The 22,099-nt window shown below is 40.4% G+C and overlaps 1 protein-coding gene across 28 annotated transcripts in view; it reads right to left on the bottom strand.

Moving 5' to 3' along the window:
* The window catches only part of ank2b (ankyrin 2b, neuronal), a 203,536-nt gene that overhangs the window by 67,303 nt on the left and 114,134 nt on the right, over positions 1-22,099 (bottom strand). For 20 of the 28 annotated variants that reach the window (XM_036216674.1, XM_036216677.1, XM_036216668.1 and 17 more), the window contains 18 exons: positions 20,474-20,497; positions 16,641-16,649; positions 16,091-16,189; positions 14,393-14,491; positions 13,929-14,027; positions 13,361-13,558; positions 11,912-12,010; positions 11,627-11,725; positions 11,432-11,530; positions 10,780-10,977; positions 9,022-9,120; positions 8,376-8,474; positions 7,905-8,102; positions 7,736-7,834; positions 7,490-7,588; positions 6,424-6,522; positions 6,241-6,339; positions 5,772-5,844 (listed from right to left, as the gene is read on the bottom strand). In XM_036216674.1, the coding sequence (XP_036072567.1) occupies positions 5,772-5,844; positions 6,241-6,339; positions 6,424-6,522; positions 7,490-7,588; positions 7,736-7,834; positions 7,905-8,102; positions 8,376-8,474; positions 9,022-9,120; positions 10,780-10,977; positions 11,432-11,530; positions 11,627-11,725; positions 11,912-12,010; positions 13,361-13,558; positions 13,929-14,027; positions 14,393-14,491; positions 16,091-16,189; positions 16,641-16,649; positions 20,474-20,497 (1,888 nt within the window). The remainder of the gene's footprint in view (positions 1-5,771; positions 5,845-6,240; positions 6,340-6,423; positions 6,523-7,489; positions 7,589-7,735; positions 7,835-7,904; positions 8,103-8,375; positions 8,475-9,021; positions 9,121-10,779; positions 10,978-11,431; positions 11,531-11,626; positions 11,726-11,911; positions 12,011-13,360; positions 13,559-13,928; positions 14,028-14,392; positions 14,492-16,090; positions 16,190-16,640; positions 16,650-20,473; positions 20,498-22,099) is intronic. The other 8 variants (XM_036216689.1, XM_036216688.1, XM_036216691.1 and 5 more) reach the window with 2 other exon arrangements.

The following is a 22,099-nucleotide window of genomic DNA, read 5'->3' as shown; positions in this document are numbered from 1 at the left end:
TAGAAGGATGCTGAGTCTAGAGCTGCAGGAAAGAGGTCTAGAGGAAGACCAAAGAGGAGGTTTATGGATACAGTGAATGAAGACATGATGGTTGCTGTTGTTAGAGTGGAGGATGCTGAAGACAGGCTTAGATGGAGGAAACTGATTCGCTGTGGCGACCCCTGAAGGGAAAAGGCAAAAGGAAAGAAGAATATGTTTCTAGAACCCAGAGTTCCTGCTTCTTTTGATGAGGGTCAGAAGTCTGTCCTTTCTCAGCAGCTGGACACATTCTGGGCACCCGACTATTTTATCTGAGTAACTGACCCTAACCCTCACCCTAATCAAATTTTATTTATAAAATAGAATTCTTTTCCTACTCGGAAGTAAGACGCCTCGATCTCTGAGGCTCCGCCTTTCACTGCTTGTGGGTAACACCCATTTCATGACGTCAGCCTATAGCCAGCCTATAGCCAGCCTCGCCAGCGTTTCAGCATTTCTCCCATGAAAACAAACATCAAACTTTGACAGAATAGTAAATCCTGACTGAAGACTGTAGAGAAAAAGCTCTACGTTGCTCCTCTACCGACTGCAGGGCCAGTAAAGGACAGCACAAAGCTTCAACATTCAACTCCACAACTCCACATTTACAAGACATATTTGTTGTTTAAAGAGTCTTGCATTTAAATAAATTTAAAAAAAATAAAATGTTTATTTTCAAAAACGATATTGTTGACAAAGAGGCTTAAGGTTTTTATTGTGGTGCTTACAAGCTTACCGTATTAAAAATCACTATATTTCAATTTTTAGCTATTTACTGACACATTTCAAAATTAACATATACTAAAAATATACAATGGCTGCACGGTGGTGCAGTGGTTAGTGCTCTTGCTTCACAGCAAGAAGGCCCCGGTTCAAATCCCGCCTGGGGGATCAGAATCATGAACTGGGACCTTTCTGTGTGGAGTTTGCATGTTCTCCTCGTGCATGTGTGGGTTTTCACCGGGGGCTCCGGCTTCCTCCCACCGTCCAAAAACATGCTTCAATAGGTTCATTGGTGACTCTAAATTGCCCCTAGGTGTGAAAGTGAGAGTGGATGGGTGTGTTATGGGATCTCGGACAAAGTGGCGAAGGCACCATAAATGACGAAACACTCTTCTCTTTTCCGTGAAGACGTTTTTATTAACAGAATACGTTTCAGTTCGTTATTAATACGAGCTACTTCATTTTCTACCAGCGCTATTCAACTAACAGCTTAGCCAACACTGCCACCTTGTGGTCTGCAGAAGTTATAGCAACTCAACATTCGTTATCTCAACCCATTGCATTATGTTACAAACTAAACCTAAGAAATACAGAATTAAAAACTTCTTAAAGATATAACATGTGTGATTGAGGCCCTGAGACAGACTGGCAAACTGTCCAGACCTGTCCCTGCCTTCACCCACCTGTAGCCAGGTTAGGCTCGGCACCCCCGCAACCCCGAAAGGGACAAAGTGGTCAAGAAGATGAATGAATGAATAAAAAAAAATATATACATATATATATATGTGTGTGTATTTACTCAGTCATGTTTGAAAATGGACATAAATGACATAAATATCAATCAAAAAAATCCTTCATTACTCCCACAATGGGGAAATTCTCTCAGTGGTGGGCAGCAGCCGCTGGACGGTGCTCTATCGCCCGATCAGGACAGGATTTTGGGATTCCTCAGACAGCAAAGGAATGACTACGGTTCTAGAGTGGCCTAGTTAGTCTCCTGATCTCAACCCTACAGAAAATCTTTGGAGAGAGTTGAAAGTCTGTGTTGCCCAGTGACAGCCCCAAAACCTCACTGCTTTAGCCCTTCCGCCCTTCTCTGCTCTCTTTGGGGTCCACATGACTGCAACCACATATTGATGTGTGATTCCTTCCATGACAAATGTGGACAAATGTGGACAGGATTTTATGTCTGCCATGGACATTAGTGAAACTCAAAAATCAATGATAAAAAAAAGTTCAGCGCACTGTCTTGTGGGGTCCAGATGACCCCACTTTTAATGTAAACAAACCAAAGAGAGCGGAAGGGCTAGAGGAGATCTGCATGGAGGAATAGACCAAAATACCAGCAGCATTTTGTTCAAACCTTGTGAAGACTTACAGAAAATATTTGACATCTGTTATTGCCAACAGAGGGTACATAACAAAGCATGGAGATAAACTTTTGTTTTTTGACCCAAAACTTATTTCCATCGTGATTTGGAAATACATTTTTAAAATCAGACAATGTGATTTCCTAGATTTTTTGATGGCATTACATCTCTCACAGTTGAAGTGTTGCAATGTCAAACGTTGCAAACAAACTCAGTTTTTTAATTTGCAGAATCAGTGACTGACTTTTTTTTTGTTTGCCCCGCTATATTGGCTGTTCAATGGAAAAGTAAACTATTAACAGAATTTGGAATATGCATGTTTTTCTTTAAAAAGTAAGAGGAACTTGGAGTGTGAAGGTTTGTGAACAGCTGTCACACAGATGGCGATAATTTAAGTAACGACGGGAGGACAGAGGAGCCTGTCAGGGATCTATCACCCAGTTCCACATCCAACCACCAGAGGGACCCCTCACCTGAGTTTTAACCAGCCATCTCCTCACCTGTCTCCTGCCTGCCATCATCACCAGCTGGTTCTCATCATGCTCATTATGTCTGTGTATTTAGTCACCCCTTGGACTCACTTCATGGTGAAGTATTCTGTAACGAAGAGGCTGAGACGTCGGATCTTCTGCCATTAAAAGTTGTTGCATATGGATCTCAACGCCTCAGCCTCTTCGTTACAGAGCCACCCAGAGAGACAGATATCTGGCTTGTTTGTAGGAGACAAAATATATATTTTACAGAGGGATTTAACAATGAATCATTAAAAATCCCACAGTTTGATTTTAATGTGATAAATAGACTGTTTGTACACTTAATGTGTATTTGTAATGGAAATACCTTTGAGGATTGTGCTCTTGGATTTGGTTGTCAGTTTTATTTCTGTGGTTCCTGTAATGTTCTATGTAATTTTCTTTCAGACACTACAAACACTCTCAGTTCCAGACAGTTACAAGTTCATATTTTTAAGCCGGAGAACTTGCAGAACTAGTGGCTGACTATGTATTTTTTTGCCCCATTATATAGATATAGGTATTAAAAAAATAAAATAATTTGTACTGTAACTGTTACGGCTGAGGCCTTATGTATTGTTTTAGGCAAAGCAAAGCAAGTTTATTCGTATAGCACATTTCATGTCCTATACAAAATTCAAAGTGCTTTACATAAAACATTAAAAGAAACAATCAAAAGAAAAATTTGATCAATAAAATAAAATTAAAAGAAAGTAAAAAGATTTTAATTTAAAACAAACATAGATAAACAGTGCAGACGTAAACTTTTGAATACATATTAATCAAATGCAACTGAGAACAGGTGAGTCTTTAACCTGGATTTAAATACACTGAGTGTTTCAGCAGATCTAAGGTTTTCTGGAAGTCTATTCCAGATCTGTGGTGCATAGAAGCTGAATGCAGCTTCTCCATGTTTAGTTCTGACTCTAGGAACTGATAAAAGACCAGATCCAGATGACCGGAGAGGTCTGGCTGGTACATACTGGGTCAGGAGGTCAGTCATGTATTTTTGTGCTAAACCATTCAAAGCTTTATAAACCAGTAACAGAACTTTAAAGTCTATCCTCTGACAGACAGGTAACCAGTGTAAAGACCTCAGAACTGGACTGATGTGGTCTACTTTCTTGGTCCTTGTGAGAACCCGAGCAGCAGAGTTCGAATAAGCTGCAGTTTCCTGATGGATTTTTTTGGTAGTCCTGTAAAAACACTGTTACAGTAATCAAGTCGACTAAAGATGAAAGCATGCACTAGTTTCTCCAGGTCCTGCTTAGACATCAGATCTTTAATCCTTGAGATATTTTTGAGATGATAATAGGCTGATTTTGTGACTGCCTTAATGTCTCTATCAAAATGTAGGTCTGTGTCTATCACTACACCCAAGTTTCTGGCCTGGTTGGTAGTTTTTTATTTGTGCTTTTGGAATATTTTCCTGTTTCTCTTGTCTTTGGTTTTCTAGTGAAGTGGAAGTTTTCTTTGTCTTTCCTTGTTTTTTCGTCTTCCTGTTTGCAGATTGCTGCCCAAATTGTTCTGCACTCCTGATTGGATGAAGGGCTCCAGCAGCAGCATTCAAATCGTGCCACATCATCTGGTAACCCCCCGCCAACCGGCAGCAGAGCATTCATTTGCTTGGCTATTGTTAAAGGCTTTGGTCCTTGTATTTTGTTTTTTTCTGTAAATAACATTCCCAGCTTATTTTTTGAATGGGTTTGTTTGCGAGTTTTTAAGTTGCTGGTATATTTTGTTTTTTCTCTTTTCTACCTTTATGTTATATCCTTATAAGCCCCTATACCAGGGTGTAACAGTAATGCACACAATAAATGAATCAATTATTCAGAGAAAAATTCCTTAGCAGAGTGAAAGAGAGAAGTTGGTTAACATCAGGAACGTTTTTTCTTTCTTCTTGAAAAAGATAAATGTCCTTTTGATGAAAATATTACAATGAAAAAAACCTCCTAACAGATATGATTCCAAATAACAGAATATTTAAGTCTGCTAAATCAGAAATGAATGTGGCACTGAGGCTGCAGGCTGTGAGGGATCTGCACTGGACTATGCAAAAAGCAGATGTACACTAAGCCAGAAGAAGAAAAGAGGAACATACTGCTGTTAGACAGAGGGCATTTGAAGCCAAAAAGGCTTTGGCTACCTAAACAAGGGGTAAAAATAAACAACACAAATCAAGGAAGGTTAAAAGTTCTTCTTGTCTTGCTCTTTAGAGTGGTTTGTTAAAAATTATTAACAAACAACAACAAAATCAAATAAAGGAGTCTGAAATTCATTTTTTAAACCTTCGATCTTCTAATGTGACAAAATGTCAGAATTGAGGACTTATCTGCTGCATCTTAGCTGACGGCTGCGAGTTTTTAACCCTTGAGCTATCTGATGGGTTCCAGATGACCCAATCCTTGTCATGGGATGTTAACAATACCATGAAAAAACAAGGATGAAGGTGGGCAGGATTTCATGTCTTCCATGGACAGCAATAAAGATTAAAAAAATCATTAAAACAAAAAAGTCGACCGCAGTGTCCTGTGGGGTCCAGATAACCCCACTCCCAACGTCACTTTGAGGGCTGGACACAGTGGAATGCCAGAGGGACTTTTCATTTGTGCCATTCAGGCTGTAGTTTTTCATTTCTTGTAATCTTCCTTAAAATTGCTTTTGCTCACCATCAACAAAAATAAGAACGAATGAATGTACAGCAGAAACATGAGAAAAATGTCAGCTGCTACCATAACCTATGCTGTCCTTTAAGGCTGCTATTTTGGACTAAACTTGCAACATCACAACAACTCCTTCAGCTTTTGGTTGTAAGGTGAAAGCCACTGGGAATGACTGGAGATGAATCTCCATATGAGTAGGCAGGTCTATCTTTTATTCTCAAAAATGTTACTATTATGAGAAAAATAGAGGCATTTTTCCTGCTGCTTTACAGGTGCTTCCATGCCAGACCAAGCCGTCACAGCATGCTGAATAACTTCTTTCCAGGTACCATCAGACAGAACATCCTCATCAGTATATTTCCATGCTTTAGGTGTACAGATTTGTGACTCACCATACCTTCATATAAGAGTGTTATCACATTTTTGGGGAACTGTTGATCAGACCCCATGGTTAGCATACCACAGAGAAATTCAACATGACTCACCCTCTTCATCAGACACATCCAAGACCTCCGTCATAGTTTCAGGCACATTCAGCTTGTGTTTCTCTGTCACTGTCTTTAAACGGCAAAGATACAAACAGTAAACCATTATTTCAGAAGTTTATAGAAAACTGTAATTGTGTTGTGCCAAATGAATGCACATCAGGACTCAAAGCATCTTGACACCTGATTAGATTCAGATTTCGGATGACAAAAACATTTATTCATTAGCCTCTCAAGACAATCTTTTTGTTTTTCTATGCTTCAAAACCTCTAATTGTGCAGATAAACTGTTAGAATTTGTCTCCTGGGTAGAGCTGAGACAGTTTTCTTTGTGAAGGAGCCTCTCCACCCTGCTGAGAGGTGACTATCTCTGCACAGACAGTAAAGGCTGTAGTCAAAACAGAGAAGGAAATCCAAAGATGAGGGAATGATATGTGTGTATGTGTGTGTTTGTGCATGGGTGCTATACCGTGGTGGTGGTAATGATCTCCTCAGTGACCACCCTCAGTGTGTCCACAACAGAAATGTAGCCTAACCTCCGAGCAATACCCAGAGCGGTATTACCATTCTGGAAAAAGCAGACAACATTTTTTATTAGCTGTGAGCTGAAGCATGGAAGAATGCAAACCCCTGGATATGTGTGTTTGCTCACCACAGTGACAGCGTTTGGTTTGGCACCATACTGCAGAAGAATATTGATGATGTGTGTGTTTCCTTGCTGGGCAGCTTGATGAAGTGGTGTGTAACCATTCTGGAGTGAAAACACATAATTTAAGATAAAGTCTAACTCAACCATGTGCCATTGAAGCTCATAAAAACCCTTGCTGGTGCTGTTATTTAATGAGCATGTTCCAGTAGGAGAGAAACGGCAATAAAATATGTGGATTAGCTGCAATCATCTTCATCATCTGTTATTCTGCATGAACAGCTGGTTTCTGCTACCATTAACATCTGAACTTCAGACATTGATGCCACATGTATGACATGTTCTGGTAAAAGAGCAGCTCCTAGTACCTGATCCAGGAAAAACCTGTAAATCTAGATAAAGGTGGGTACATTCAAAGCAGGGGTGTAATCGATCAATCAATTAACCCAACCAGATCGATCTGTCTGAGGCAAGTGTTAATAAAAATCAACCAATACTATTTTGAAATTGTTTAAAAACGAGAAAAATCAATTATATTAATGGATTGAGACATGGTCAATTTATTTTACTCTAACATAAAAACAGCCATCACAGCAGAAAACACATGTGATGCAGCAGAAAGTGATCAACCATCATTCTAGTCTTTGAATTGATCAAAGTCATGTGACCATACAGAATGTTCTAATGATGATTATTCTGATGTGGAAAAACAACAGTGGACTGAACGTTATCAAACTAAAATGTGAATGGATTTGACATTCATTCTTGTTTACTTGTTTGTTCACATATTTAATTTACAATTGATTATCTTGAAGAAATAGAAGAATCTGGAAAACTTCACCTTCACTGTTCAGTATCAGGTTTTTATCTCTGATTCTCACTGGTGGAAGTTTGGATCAAGATGTCCTGATGTATTTTAGGCCAATGAAACACATCGTTCACAATGGATCAATATCAACTCTGAATCAGATCGGCAACCACAATTTATATGATTGAATTGTTTCTAAAATGAATTGTTACACCCTATTCTAATGCAGAAAACCAGACCTACTTGCACTAATAGGTATATTACCTTTGTCTTGGAATTCACACTGGCTCCATTCTGAAGAAGAAAATTCACAATCTTTGCGTTACCATAGTGACACGCTACAATCAGTGGAGTGTAGCCCAACTGTGAAAGAACAGCAGATCAGTCTTAGCCTTTTATTGAAGAACAATACAAGCACTCCTGCATGAACATGGCAAAGATTAAAAGAGTTTAAAAAGTGGAGTAGTATTGGTCAATTCGCCAAGAATAAAGGATCCTGATTTCACAAACTTTGGTCTGTTGATCCAGGTTAGCCCCATTTCTGGCAAGGATTTCAGCAACGGCGACTCTGTCCTCTTGGGCTGCCAGGTGGAGGGCAGTAAGGCCGCTCTGCTTAACACACACCAAGGAGTTAAAATAGCACTTCACCAGCAAGCTGCAGGTTTGGGCTCATCCTTACCTTGGTGGGGACATTGATTTGAGCCCCCTTGCTAATAAGCAGGGCAGCCATGTCAGCATGGCCCTCCTGGGAAGCCAGATGGACCGGAGTGACTCCTTGCTTTGTCAGAGTGTTGGTCTCTGCACCGTACTGCAGCAAAACTGTTGCAATGTCCATCTGGTTCTTCTTGGCTGCAATGTGCAGAGGGGTGTAGCCGTTCTAATTCAGATGGGGGAGAGATTGCTGTCACTGAATGGTCATCATCATTTTTTCACTCCCTTAAGTTAAATGTTTCCATTGTGAGATGTATCTCTTTGCTGCAAACTTCTTATCTGGCACAATCAAAAGTGCTGGCAGGAAAATATGATCTCGCTATAAGAAAAGGTTGTAGTTTTACTGGCATGAAGCACCACCTTTCTGGCATAAACAGTCTCCTTGTAAAAACTGTAGTGGCTGAGAATTTTAGAACATGATTGTACAATAATCTCTCACCTTGGCTGTGGTATGGGGTGATGCCCCTTTATCCAAAAGTAGGAGTGCCACCTTCTGGTTATCATAATGAGCTGCAACATGGAGGGGAGTGAGTCCATTCTGCAGGGGAGGGATAGTGAGTGATTTGAGAACAGTTAGTACAGCACTGACAAGGGAGGGCCAAACTCAGAGTTAGTATGAGGCTGGAGCTGGAAATAAGAACATAATATAATAAGATCATAATTGTGCTATGAACATCAAAAAAATTTAGAAATAGAATATTCTTAAATGTGACAGTGAATCTGTTCACATTTGTGTGTAGAGATTCTCCGATGAAAGAGTTATCTCTCTGGAACAGTAGAGTAAACTACAAGTCACTAACAATTAAACATGACACATTTTGTGTTCTACTGTGTTTTACAGAAGACAAAACTGTTGTGTTAAATTGTCCATGTACTGTTAACAACTACAGTGCCCACAGATGAGTGGCAAGACAAAGGAGCACTGTATCTTCTTGACAATCATACAAGACTCAGCTTCTTTATATCACTCAGTGAAATCGGTTTATCACCCTCAGTCGAAGGAACCTCAGTGCAACTACTCAGATACTCTTTGTATTATAAAAACTAGAAGTACTTTCATCATATCCATTTGTTACTCATCTGACCTTTCCAGCAGAATCAGGAGGCGCCTGGCGTTGCAGCAGAAGTTTGGCCACATCCAGGCTGCCATATTTTGAGACCACATGCAGAGGAGTAAAACCTTTCTGTAAAAGAAATGACCGCAGATGATGAGCTAAGAAATGTAGTGTAGACATTGAAAGGTTTTAAGAGGTCTGTTTTTTTGATCAGTACCAAGACCTGTCGCTTTCCAGTCCCTCTGACCTTTCTAAACCCACTGCTCTTGCAGTATCTGCTCACTGCACCACCTACTCTTACTGTGGTTTGACAGTGACAATGACTGCTTTGTAAGGATTTTTCAAAAATGGATGACTTTGGCTGAGGCATCTCTATGTATGAGAACAAATATGAACATAAAGTATTTTGGTTTCTATCTTTTTAAATAACAATCAATCATGGATATGCTGTCTTCCTGCTGAAAGTCCATTTTTACCACAAACATTAAAGAGTGTGTCGTACTCAATCACTCTAGAGCATCGAGTGGTTGAAAAAAGTCAGTCTTCTGAAGCAGCTTTTCCAATAAAACTATAATTAAGATCGCATAAACAGGAAGACAGACCAAGGAAGCCCTTTTTTCTACTATCTGAGAACGTTTAAGAACTGTTTTCTTTGTCACTTAGGTGTTCAGCTATCCAAGAATCAAGGAAGTGTGAGCTAGCACAGCTACTATACAGGAATTTGTCTGTTTCTTTCCAAAATATGAACATGAGGCTTTCCTGATGCTGATGCAACTGCTTGAAAGACCCTGTGGAAAACATTTGTCCTACATTATGGTCAGCAGAGGGAGCCTTTGGACTGCTTTCAACCAGGAATTTTTTCTCAGAAACCTCTTAACATTTTTGTCCCATCTGCATTAATTGTTTTGTTTTAAAGGTCTTTTTCTAGGTTGAACAGATGTGGAGAATGATGCAGAAGATGAAGTAGCAGATGCCTGTGGCTCAGGTCAAACAACAGTATATGCTAAAGAAGGACACTTCCAAAGTAAACTTTATCAAGAATCACAGGTCCTTACAATATATTACACATTCCTTACAGGAAACATTTATCATATCGACACAGAGACTCTGCCATAAATGTAAAGATAATTGCTAAAATGGCTGCTAAAATTATGGCTCTGGGATGTTCTTTTGGATTTATCAACACTAAGAGAGGAAACAACTTCCAAATACTAAGACGAGAAAAATGGTTTGCTGCTGTGCTCAAGATGACAGATGCTTTATTTGCTTACACTAAGTAATAATAAGCGTAATATATTCGAAGCTGGAGAAAATTAGTTTAAAATGAAACAATCATTTTAAAGTACAGCTGAGAATGAATATAAACAAGTAAAGTCCAACCTGAATAAGAAATTCAAAGTCTCCTTAGTTGTAACAGATCTTATCGTGTAAAACCCAATTGAATATTAAAGCACACAATTCAAATACTCATGCTGTTGGGCAAGGAATTTGGGTATGACCTCATCGTGGACCTGATCCTGAGGGGGGCACTCAGGGACCAGGCCACTGGTGTTTCATATCTATGCTTTTTAAGTTTAATATTCTCTGAAAAGATGATTTTCTGTCACTAAACAACATTAGGAATTGATTCTTTAACTCCAGATAAGTTTTAATGTAGTCAGATAGATCATACTGCTCAACTCCCATGAATCTTTGTTATAACAGCTTGAAAAAGCTGCTAAATACTCTGCAGAGATTATCAACCTTCAGATTTACACTTCTAAATGTTCTAAAGATTGCTTTTCCCACCTTGGTGGCCGATGAATGTGAAGCCCCAGCCTCCAAAAGGACTGAAGCTGTTTCCAGCTGCCCCTCTCTGGCAGAGATATGAAGGGGTGTGTAGCCATTGGTTGTGGCAGCATCAGGATGGGCCATATGTTGCAACAGCAGCTGCACAATCTCAGTCTTTCCCAATCTGGATGCAATGTGGAGTGGAGTCTGGTCCTCCTGCGGGGAAACACAGCTCTTAGTAGAGTGGGGATGAAACCTGAAGTCAGTCATTATTCTTTTGTGTAACGTCTGATCCAAGAGGCTTATAAAAAGACCATACAAACAGTATGTATGCTGGTTCAAGCACTTTAAATCTTTAAATCAGGTTGGATCAGAGACAAGACATGCCAATCCGATTTCTCTAACACAGAAATTAGGGTTGATTATTTTTCATCATGTGCATGATGTTGTTTCAGACACTACATAAACTCAAAGTAAAATTGGGATCTATTTATACTTTAGCTGAATTTGAAAACCGTATAGTTAACATTTTTAAACTTACAAAAAACAGATTTGAGTGAAATCTCCCTGGTTAAGTAAATGTAATTAATTATATTATGCATTATTATGTATTTCTGTCTTATCTGAGTTTAATAGATCATTACTATAGCGTGTTCTTCTGTTGCCTCACCCGAGCCCGAGCATCCACCATGGCTCCATTTCTTAGAAGACATCTAACCACCTCCACCTGCCCTGCCCTCGCTGCCATGTGTAATGACGTTTCTCCACGCTGAAAACACAACCATCAACGAATGTTTAACACTGTAATTCCGACTGAATAATCTGGGTGAGTCACTTCCTCTATGGCTACTTTCTCCTCACTTACAATGTTGCTGACATCAGGCGAGGCTCCGTTCTGCAGAAGCAGCAGGACGATGTTTAAGTGACCCATGAAAGCTGCCACATGGATGGGAGTCAAACCAGACTGGATCCAAGAAAAGGAGCAAAACACAAACATGAATGCTGAACTTGATGTATACTAGATTTGAATCATAGGTTGTTGTGTATGTAGCAAGTTGGATTAAATGTGTCAGGATTATTAGAAAGAGAAACATGAACATCCTCCTTCCACCAACTTCGATCATTAAAAATGATAAAAGTAAAAATTCACCTCTGTGATGGCCTGAATGGATGCTCCATATTTGACAAGCAGCTCCATCACCTTGACTCGGTTTTTCTTACAGGCTATGTGCAGTGGAGTGAAGCCATTCTGAGAAGGAAACAAGACCCCTCAAGAAAACTGTTAAGGTCCATTCACACCAAGTACGATTGGCGCGGCTCCAATGTTAATCAATGGTACAGTCATGCTCTGAGGTGAATTGAAATCCTGCGGCACAATATGAGCGACTGGCGCGGCGCAAAGGTCTGGCAGCAGCTTGATTTGAGCGGCGGGGCGCAACTTTGGAGGTGCGGCCAAAATGTAAATACCTGAAGATTGACAGGACGCTGCGTCACATCTACCAATCAGGAACTCAGCTTTGCACACGTGACGTTTTCAGTGACTCGATCAGCGAGTAGAATGTTAATCTAATACAAGCATTTTTGTCCAGAACTTTCATATTTTTCCTTTACTCGCTTGAGCCACAGGTTCTCAGAGCTCATCCAGCTACTTTTGGGCAAAGGCGGGATACGCTCTGGACAGATTTCATTTCTATTTCACTCCTGCGGCGGAGCTCACTCGCTCGATATCCCAGCAGAGAGAAGCTGCGGGGGCTGCCAGCTTTGGTCTCATCCAGACACTCAAAAAAAAAGAAGGAAAAAAGTCTCTTAATTTTATTTTCCCCATCGGATTAAAGCTCAGCCAGAAAGAGACGGAAACACAGTGGAAGCGGCTGTCATACAGACACAGCACCCTGTACCGGGTAAATCATAATCATAACGCAAACATGGAGACACGATTACTGATGTTTTTGTTAAACTCTTCACAATAAATAAACCTGATTCCTCAACATCCTTTGTGTCGTCCATTAGATTCTAAGTGAGATATCCACAGACAGAGCTCCTCCCACATGCAGCCTTGGCGTCAGGGACACATTTTTTTGACAGGTGGCATGCAGCGAATTTGCTGTGCTGTGAAAGAGGGGCGGGGCATGCAAATTTGTTGCGGGAATTGCGTTAAGTGTGAAAGCATCTTCAGTCAGACATGTTTGTCCTTTTTGTGTGCTACTCTGACAACACTCAGGCTCAGTTGCAGGAAAGCAGAAATGAATCATCGTTTTATCTTTTGCTGAAATTAAACATTCACTTCAAAACGTTGGGGGTTGATGGCAACTCAAGAAGTGTTTCCAAATCTATGAAGTAGAAATGTGAACCAATTACTGGACTTCCCATGCAAATGTGGTCATGATGTGATGCAGATTGCGATAGATTTTATCTGCAGTTGTGTCTGAACTTTTTTATAACAACTGCTTTATGAGCAAACATTTCTCTAAATGTCTGTGTGAGTGGTCATTTGAAAATAAGAAGAGGTATGAAACTCCTGTTTCATCTTCGTTAACCTAGGTGAGTCCCAGCAACAGAGAGCAGTGTCTTTGTTAGTTTACAGCTTGTTGGAACTCACAAGTGCCCTGGCGTTGGGATTGGCCCTCTTGTCCAGCAGCAGTTTGGTGACTCTGTAATGACCACAGTGAGCTGCCACATGCAGTGCTGTCAAGTAATCCAATGTGACATCATCAACAGGAGCTTTGTGCTGCAAAAGATGCTTGACACATTCAACGTGGTCTCCTTGTGCCGCCATATGAAGAGGTGACAGCCCGTTCTGAAAGAGAAAGAAAAGCAGTTTAAACAATAACTTGAATACTTTCACAGACAGAAATGCAAAGGAACGACTGCATTTGTGACAATGTTGATTATTACGACACTAAATTGGTACAAATGGAATAGCACAAAAAATTTCAGAGAAATTGTGTTAAAAATTGATTGAGTTCACATGTATTATCCAAATGTCTTGCTTGTTTTGATTTGTTACGTTTCAAAGGAACACAGAAGCTGTCAGAAATACGAGCAATAAAATATTAATATCGAAAGTGTGTTTCATTTAAAAGAAAATTCTATTTTGGACCATGATGCTATTTTTTTTTAAGGGAACCATCCTGGGGTATGTTTGAAAATGTCAGACATAAACACACTTTTGTTCTGGCCAGCAAAGGTGCTCCTTTCTCCAGCAAGACCTCCACAGATGTTTCATGGCCACTGCGAGCTGCACAGTGAAGAGGAGTCAGTCCATCCTGCAGAACAGAGTTCGCAGGCAGTCAGCACAGCCAGCTCAGCACGATGTTACAGAATGACGCTTGTTAGTTCATCTGATGTCAGTGCATGTTTTGCAGATTTGCTTCCAACTCAGTCAGTTTGACCTGAAAGGTGATGTTATGCAGGTGTGGCTGCAGACTGAGTCACCCCATTGCAGCTAGTAGCATGTCTGCAAAACAGTCTGGCATACAATCAAATAATAATGTAGGGGCCAGGATCTCCAGTGTTGTGCTAAATTTAATCTACTGACCCACAACAGCAGTTCCCTGCAACTTTTAACCACAATGCTTTGGTTCCTACTGTCAGCTGATTTTTGATTGGACTTTTCTGGAGTAGAACATACCCGTGTTTTAGCATCGATCTGTGAGCCTCGGTCCAGCAGTAGGCGAACCATGTTGGTGTTTCCGCGCTTTGAAGCCACATGCAGGGGAGTGATCCCATTCTGCAAAGGAAAAACTGTTTGGTGACTAAATTATAAAAATACAACACTTTTAACCAAAATGTAAGAAAAAATAAAGTTGGCTTTATTGCTGATATTAAACTTCAAATAAACAATTCTTGCCTTTCTTTGTCAAGTTGTTTTTGGAAAGTTTTGGTTATCTTTTGACCCATCTTCTTGGTGCATCATGGTTACTTTTTCAAGTGTGGCAAGCCCTGAAACTAACTTTAGATTACCTGCATGACCCTTATGAGATATACCACCAGCTTATTCCTTAGAAGCACTTATGTCATTACACCAATCCTGATTGGCTGTAAATTGTGATGTTCCCATCACCTCTCTTGTTGTAGCCAGTGCTAAAATGTAACGTCATTCAAGATAAGCACATCTTCTCATTTCACCTCCGCAAAAATAGCTATCTGGTTAGACATCTCATTCGTGCTACTCAGAGATCTGTGGTTATGCAAGAAACCCCAAATTCTCTCTCGTGGCATTGGTCTCAAGGTCTTACTTTGGGATATGGAGAGTCTGCTATTGCCAGAGAAGCTTATATCAAAGAACCACCAATAAGGAGGATCTGCCTCTCTGGCTATGTGAAAGCCCAAGTACAGCCTGACTCCCATTTAAGCAGAGATATCCAGTTTGTAAAAACAGGGAAAAGTGAGAGATGAAGACCAACCCACTGCTGCACAAATATTCTGGATATCCAGGCCCCGGAGCAGCTATATTCCTAGTGTTGTCACAGGCCAACAGGGGCAAGAGAACCACAACTGGAATAACAAACCATTGCTGCTTCCACAATCCAGTGAACGAGTCTGTTTTCAACAAGTTTAGAGACAAAAAGTTTAATATATATATATTTTTTTTTACAAACTCCCTGAGCCCTGTTCATGTAAATGGGAAGAGCACTCATGGGACACAGTATCTCCTCTGATCCTCTGGTGAAGAGAATATAGCTGGGACTTAAGGAGATAAAGAACCCACAACCTAGGGCTCAGAACTCATGTTGGGTTAGGGCCAGCCTGAATTTTCCACCTGCAAACTGAGTATGGGATGCACTGAGAGACATACGGTATTCTGCATCTAAAATTACATTTTTTTTTGTTGATCACCAGCTCCCTTGGGAAATTGCGAGTTGGTGTTAGTCTTGGGGCGGAGCTGTCAGAGTAGACGCTTCCTGAAAGGGGCCGTCTCACTCTGTGACATCAGATTGTGAGGACCCACCCGTTTTCATGGGTATGGAAGGGGCTGGTACTGAGAGTACAGGTTTTTAGATGATTACTCTTAAATGCATGAACGGATCAACATAACACTTTGGGGTTCTTTATGTGAGGAATAAGAACAGTAGAATACACCTAAAAACTCAAAAAGTTGTTTTTTTATGGTATGGACCCTTTAAACCAATGTTGTCTTTGTCCCAGTCACGGTGTCATTGAAGCCCACCCAGCCACTGGAAGGCAAAGGTGGAGTAAACCTTGCTGGTCCATGACAGGACCTTACAACAAGACAATAAACTTATGAACCATTTTTTTGGAGAAATTCATATTAGAACAATTGAAATAATATGACTGTTGTCTTAAAACCATCAATTGTTCCCCTTACTCTTGCAGTAAAATCAACAGCTGCTCCCCGGTTAAGGAGAAGTGTAGCCACGTTTACGTTTCCGTAGTGGGCAGCAATATGCAGGGGGGTGAATCCACTCTGGAACACAGACATAAAGGAGAGGTCAGATTAACATCTATAAAAATGACTTTGTTCTTAAACTGTTGCTTCCCAGCATGCAGCAGTCACTTCAAGCATTAACCAAGATAGCAAATCCAAAAGGAAATCAGAATGATAATGTCACTGAAAAAGAACATAAAAGTTAAAATGGGCAAAAGTGGAGCACCGATTACCAGCCCTGGAACACACACATCCTCCATGCAAGCTAACAATTCAACTTTAAAACTCAAGGGAAAACAGACACACAGTACTTTCACTCTGACACTAAGATGGACAAAAACTATCCTCTCGCAAAAAAGAAAAGAGAAAAAAACATGAATGTAACAAATATGCACTACTGACATCTGAAAAAATTTAGAGCAAGTGATAAAAAAATCTATGAGGGAAAGTTTGAGTTTGCAGTGCAGGTTGGAGTAAATGTATGCCTTACCTTGCCATTCTGAAAGAGTTGGTCCGATTAAATGTGAAAAAGTTGTTCACAAGAGTGTGAAGAACACAGTGACTAACGTGATGGTTACAAATTTACAGTCAAAAGCTCAGAATGGTGCAAATAAGGGTAGCGTGGATGCAGCATGCTATTTAAGACAGTCTTCAAGCAGATTAAGAACAACTATTAATGGATTTATATTTTCATAGTCCTACAAGAACTGTAGTTTTTCAAAAATATAAAAAATGGATTCTCAAGGTAAAACATGCGTCTGAAGAAAGGTTTTAAAGTGAGTGTCCAGAGCTGCCAATACAAGACAAAACTTTTTTTTCTGTGACGAAAACAAACTATATCAATGTAAAGTGGGATTTTTGTTTTTGAAAAAGTTAAATTAAACAGAAAGATCTAACCAAGAAGCCCCAGTTTGACATTAGAGGCAAAAACTCAGTCCTGGGAGGAGCTTGGTGAGGCCATGGAGAAGGTCTATTGATTGGCCTCGCAGAGCTTCTGCCAAACCATCCAGCACCTCAGGACGTAAAGCAGTTTTCTGCAGTCACCGTTTTCAGTGTAGCTGGGGAGCTGTTGACCTCGACTGGGGACATTGAATATTTTGAGGATCTTCTTAATCCCACTGACACACCTTCTCTTGAGGACTTTGGGTTGGATCTGCCCATCCCCCAAGCTGAAGTCACAGAGGTAGCTAACAAACTCCTCAGTGGCAAGTCACAGGGAGTGGATGATGTCCAACTTGAGTGCCTCAAGTCTCTGGATGTTGTAAGAGTGTCTTGGCTGACAAGTCTCTGCAGCATTGTGTGGCAGCCAGTACCTGTGCCACTGGACTGGCAGACTGGGGTGGTGGTTCCCCTTTTCAAGAAGGGGGACTGGAGGGTGTGTTCCAACTACCGGGGAATCACACTCTTGAGAAAGTCTATACCAGGGTACTGGAGAGGAGCGTCCATCCGATAGTCGAACCTCAGATTCAAGAACAACAGTGCGGTTTCCGTCCTAGTCGCGGAACAGTGGACCAGCTCTACACCCTCTGCAGAGTGCTGGAGGGTTCATGGAAGTTCGCTCATCCAGTCCACATGTGTTTTGTGGATTTGGAGAAGGCGTTCGACCGCGTTCTCCGTGGTGTCTTGTAGAACGTGTTCTGGAAGTATGGGGTCCGGGGAGCCTCACTGAGGGCTGTCTAGTGTCTGAAAGGCCGAAGCAGGAGCTTGGTTCGTATAGCCGGCAGTAAGTCAGACCTGTTCCCGGTCCATGTTGGACTCCGGCAGAGCTGCCCTTTATCACCGGTTCTGTTCATAATCCTTATGTTGAGAATTTCTAGGCACAGCCATGGGCCTGAAGAAGTCTGGTTTGGATACCACAGGATTTAATCTCTGCTCTTTGCAGATGATGTTGTTCCATTGGCTTCATTGAGCCAGGACCTCCAGCATGCATTGGAGCGGTTTGCAGCTGAGTGGGAAGGGTTGAGGGTCAGCACCGCTAAGTCTGAGGCCATGGTTCTGGACCGGAGAAAGGTAGTCTGTCCTCTCTGGGTGGGTGGAGTGCTCCTGCCTCAGGTGGAGGAGTGTTAATATATTGGGGTCTTGTTCACAAGTAAGGGAAGATCGGAGCATGAGATCAACAAGCGGATTGGAGCTGCATCCACCGTTATGCGGTCGCTGCACCAGTCTGATGTAGTTAAGAGTCAGCTGAGCCAGAAAGCAAAGCTCTTTATTTTACCGGTCGATTTTTATTCCATTTGATGTTGGTGGCATATTACCTATGGTCATGAACTCTGGATCATGACCGAAAGAACGAGATCCCGACTGCAAGTGGCTAAAATTAGTTTTCTCTGGAGGGTGGCTGGGCGCTCCCTTAATGTGAGAAGCTCGGTCACCCGGAGAGAACTTGGAGTTGAGCCGCTTCTCCTCCACATTACGAGGACTCAGTCAGGTGGCTCCGGCATCTGGTCTGGATGCCTCCCTAAAGAGATGTTTTTGGGGCATGTCCCACTTGGCACAGGCCCCGGGAAAAACCCAGGACACGCTCCAAAGACTACGTCTCTCTGCTGGTCCGGGAACACCTCGGTGTGTCCCCAGAGGTGCTGGAGGACGTTGTCGGGATGAGAGAAGTCTGGGCATCTTTGGATGGATGGGTGGATGCTAACAGAACAGTGCAGCATCTCTTTTGGCTGTGTGTTGGTGGCATATTACCAATATTGTTTTCAAAGGAATGTGTAAAATGACATGAAAATGTGCTTTTTTTCCCTTATGGTCCTTTCCAGATATCACTGAAACCTTTCACGTGAAGACTTGAGTAAAGTTATATGTAGTTCAACTTTGAAAAGTGTATTTATCTTATTTAATAAGAGAGGAGGATAACACAGGAGAATGTCATTTCTCTCATAAATGAGCTGTATGTCTGGGATGACTTTATTAAATATGTTAAGGAGTTTCCTACATTCTCCAGTCAGTAAGAAGCAATGACATGCATTTATTCTCGCTACTTTGATATGACATTTGGAAATTAAAATTAGCACACAAAAATAACTAATTTTTCAACAGTTAAGTGTCATTTACAAAAGGAAAACAACAAAATAAAACCCAAGACTAAAAATGACATTTAATTTCTCAGCTGGAAGGGGAAATTTGGATGAATTACTATTCTACCTCACACTCACTATGCTTGGAAAACTGAGGAAAATGTCAAAATTACATAATCTGAACATCCCGTTGCTTTATGTAGAGAGATATCTGAGAAGGTAATTTATGATATTCACCCATGCTATTGTTTCTGCCTAAAAAGTCTCACCAAGTAGTCATGTTTTGATCTAATGTTCATGATAAGGCGATGAGAGCTTCTGCAGCAAGGTTCCTTATGTCAACTGTGTGAGATCTTTGAGCTTGCTTTTTCCAATAACCCTATGCTATGATTGAGCTGTGATGTGTGAAAGGAAGAAAACAACATTCATTATTTCTGCCTAAATATTGTATTTGTTTTACAGTAAAAAAAAAAAAAGAATCAAAATCTGTGATCAGTAGGAGATAACACGTTTCACATCTTCTTATATTGAACTGTTTTAACTGACATGATTTTCAGAACAAAGTTTGCTCTTTTTAAAATCATATTTTACTTCTTGACTAAAGAAGTACAAAAGGAAACTAAAATGTCAAACTAAATCAATGTTAATTTCTTTATTTTTCTTTTGGCAGCTCTGGACATCCATGCAGAGTATTGTACTTATGTTCAATATAAGTTAACAGACAATTTGTACGCAACATTTCAAAGCTTCTCAGAGTGCATCACTACAAATCATGCAAAGGTCATAGAAACAAACATTATCATTGCAGACCAGTACACAACTAAGTAGTATTGCTTGAAAATACATCAACATAATATTTGGTCTTAAAAACAAAAACAAACGAGAAAAAAAAGTTTAATTTACCAAATACACAACTCAGGAAAGACGATTTTCAGATATTTTTTTACACAGATGGTCACAGATGATTTAAAGAGCAAAAAGTTCTGCAAGCTTAAAAAAACACAGGAAAAGAAAACATAAATAAAATGCAAAATAAAACAAAGACTGGTTGTGAAAAACAAAACTAAAAGAGATTTTTTTAAATGAATGTGCAGACTGTGCAGGACACAAGGCAATAGCTCAGCAATTTCTGTCAGCCATGCATGGTGACCTCCACCCATCTAGACCTACAGTGAAACTTAAATGAATCTCAAATGAGTTCTTTTTGTTGATGATGCAGTGCAGCAGGACGGAGAAAAAGCAAAGAAGGATGAAGGCGATGGGAGTGATCAGTGAGTCTGTGGAGAGTTAAGGAGCATGTTTATACCTCAGTAGTCCTATTGACCATCATCTGTTGCAGGGTGGGGAGAGATCAGTTCAGTTAGGCTCGTGACATATCACTGTACGGCAGCTGTGCAAAGACAAAACTGGGCAGCACCATAACAGGAAGCTCTTCATTTTGCTACATCAACACAGCTGTTGGTGAACTTTTTTAGATGTGAGATACATTTTATTCCCAGTGTTTGGAAAGCAGGCATTTGTTGTATTAAGGTTTGAAAAACTGAAATAAATAATATCTGAATTCTTCTACATGATCCAGATCTATTTCAGTGATTTACTTATAAACTGTCTAATAATTAAAGAGATCACTTTTCCAAAATGACACCTAAAATGAGTCCAGTCACCATTATCCACTAAATAAAAACGTTTTTTTTTATATAAATTCAAATGGGTTCATCTAGTTTAGCCTACAGTGCCAATACTTTAAATCAAGAAAATGCTTATTGCATAACTTTCATTAACAATGTTTTGTTTGCCCCTATAGTATTATTCTTTTTAATGATACTGTTCTGTGTTTGGGTATAATTTGGTCAGCTTGCATAGATCGGTCAGAGCTTAGTCCAGAGCCACCACAACTATTATATCCATAGTGTTGTGTAGTGTCATGAATGTCACGACTCCAGGAAAACCAGTTTGTAGTTTGAGTAAATGCACATGTATACAATTTCTTACACAACAATTTGACTAGAGCACACAAAAAAAGTTAATATTTAGGAATAAGGACTTTCTACATAGTGATTAGAATAATCATCATGTCAAGCTTTATCACTGAGAGCCACTGGTCAATCTCAACATGACTTGTTTGCCAGCAAGACAGAGTTCTCAGCCTAAAGGATTTACACTTTAATCTGTACATCTTGCTGATGGTTATAGAATAGATTTAACAAAGTTTTTTGCTCCAAAAGTGTGCATGCATCCTGAAATACGACCACCATACAACCTGACAATGGCACACTCCATGCAGTGGACAGTGCTACAATTAGACATCGGTGCAGCGAAGAAGGACGGGGTCAAGAGGGGAAATGTGAGAGAGGAAGCATTTAAAGAGAGAAAGGAAACAGAACAGGAGACTGGGTTAGTGGGAGGCAAAAACACGAGGAGACAGAGAGAGAATGAGAAAACAAAGACACAAAAAGTGATGGAGACACCAACACTAAGCACAAGTTCTTGAAAAGAAATAGATCGCAGGTTAGAGCTGCTTGGTCACACAACCATGTGACAAAAAAGAACTTCACCCAACTTAAATATTAGCATATAATGGTGTAAGGTAGCCAAATCTCCTTAACAGACCTTTGACAGTGTTAAATGCAGAGAACGTTTTTGCAGGAGAGAATGTCCAAATGATTCAAACACTTTTCAAAGCCTTTGAACAAATTAGACTAAAAGAGAAACTCAATTAAAGAATTTCTGACAAAAACCATTTGAGCAAAAACTCCTACCAAATCAAGCACGGTGGTGGAGACCTCCTGACAAGGCCCAGTGGAGCTACAGTAAAGCCTTTTGGTTTTCTTCCTTTGTTTTACAGAAGATGCCTGACTCTAGCACCAGGGCCATGACAGGAGCGCACAGCACACATCCATGTGGTGGAACAGTGTCTGAATAAAGATCTGCA

The sequence above is a fragment of the Oryzias melastigma genome, linkage group LG18 (assembly GCF_002922805.2).
Source record: "Oryzias melastigma strain HK-1 linkage group LG18, ASM292280v2, whole genome shotgun sequence".
NCBI classification, from domain to species: domain Eukaryota; kingdom Metazoa; phylum Chordata; class Actinopteri; order Beloniformes; family Adrianichthyidae; genus Oryzias; species Oryzias melastigma.
The sequence above is the reverse complement of the archived record's forward strand: the minus strand, read 5'-3'. Positions and strand labels throughout refer to the sequence as shown.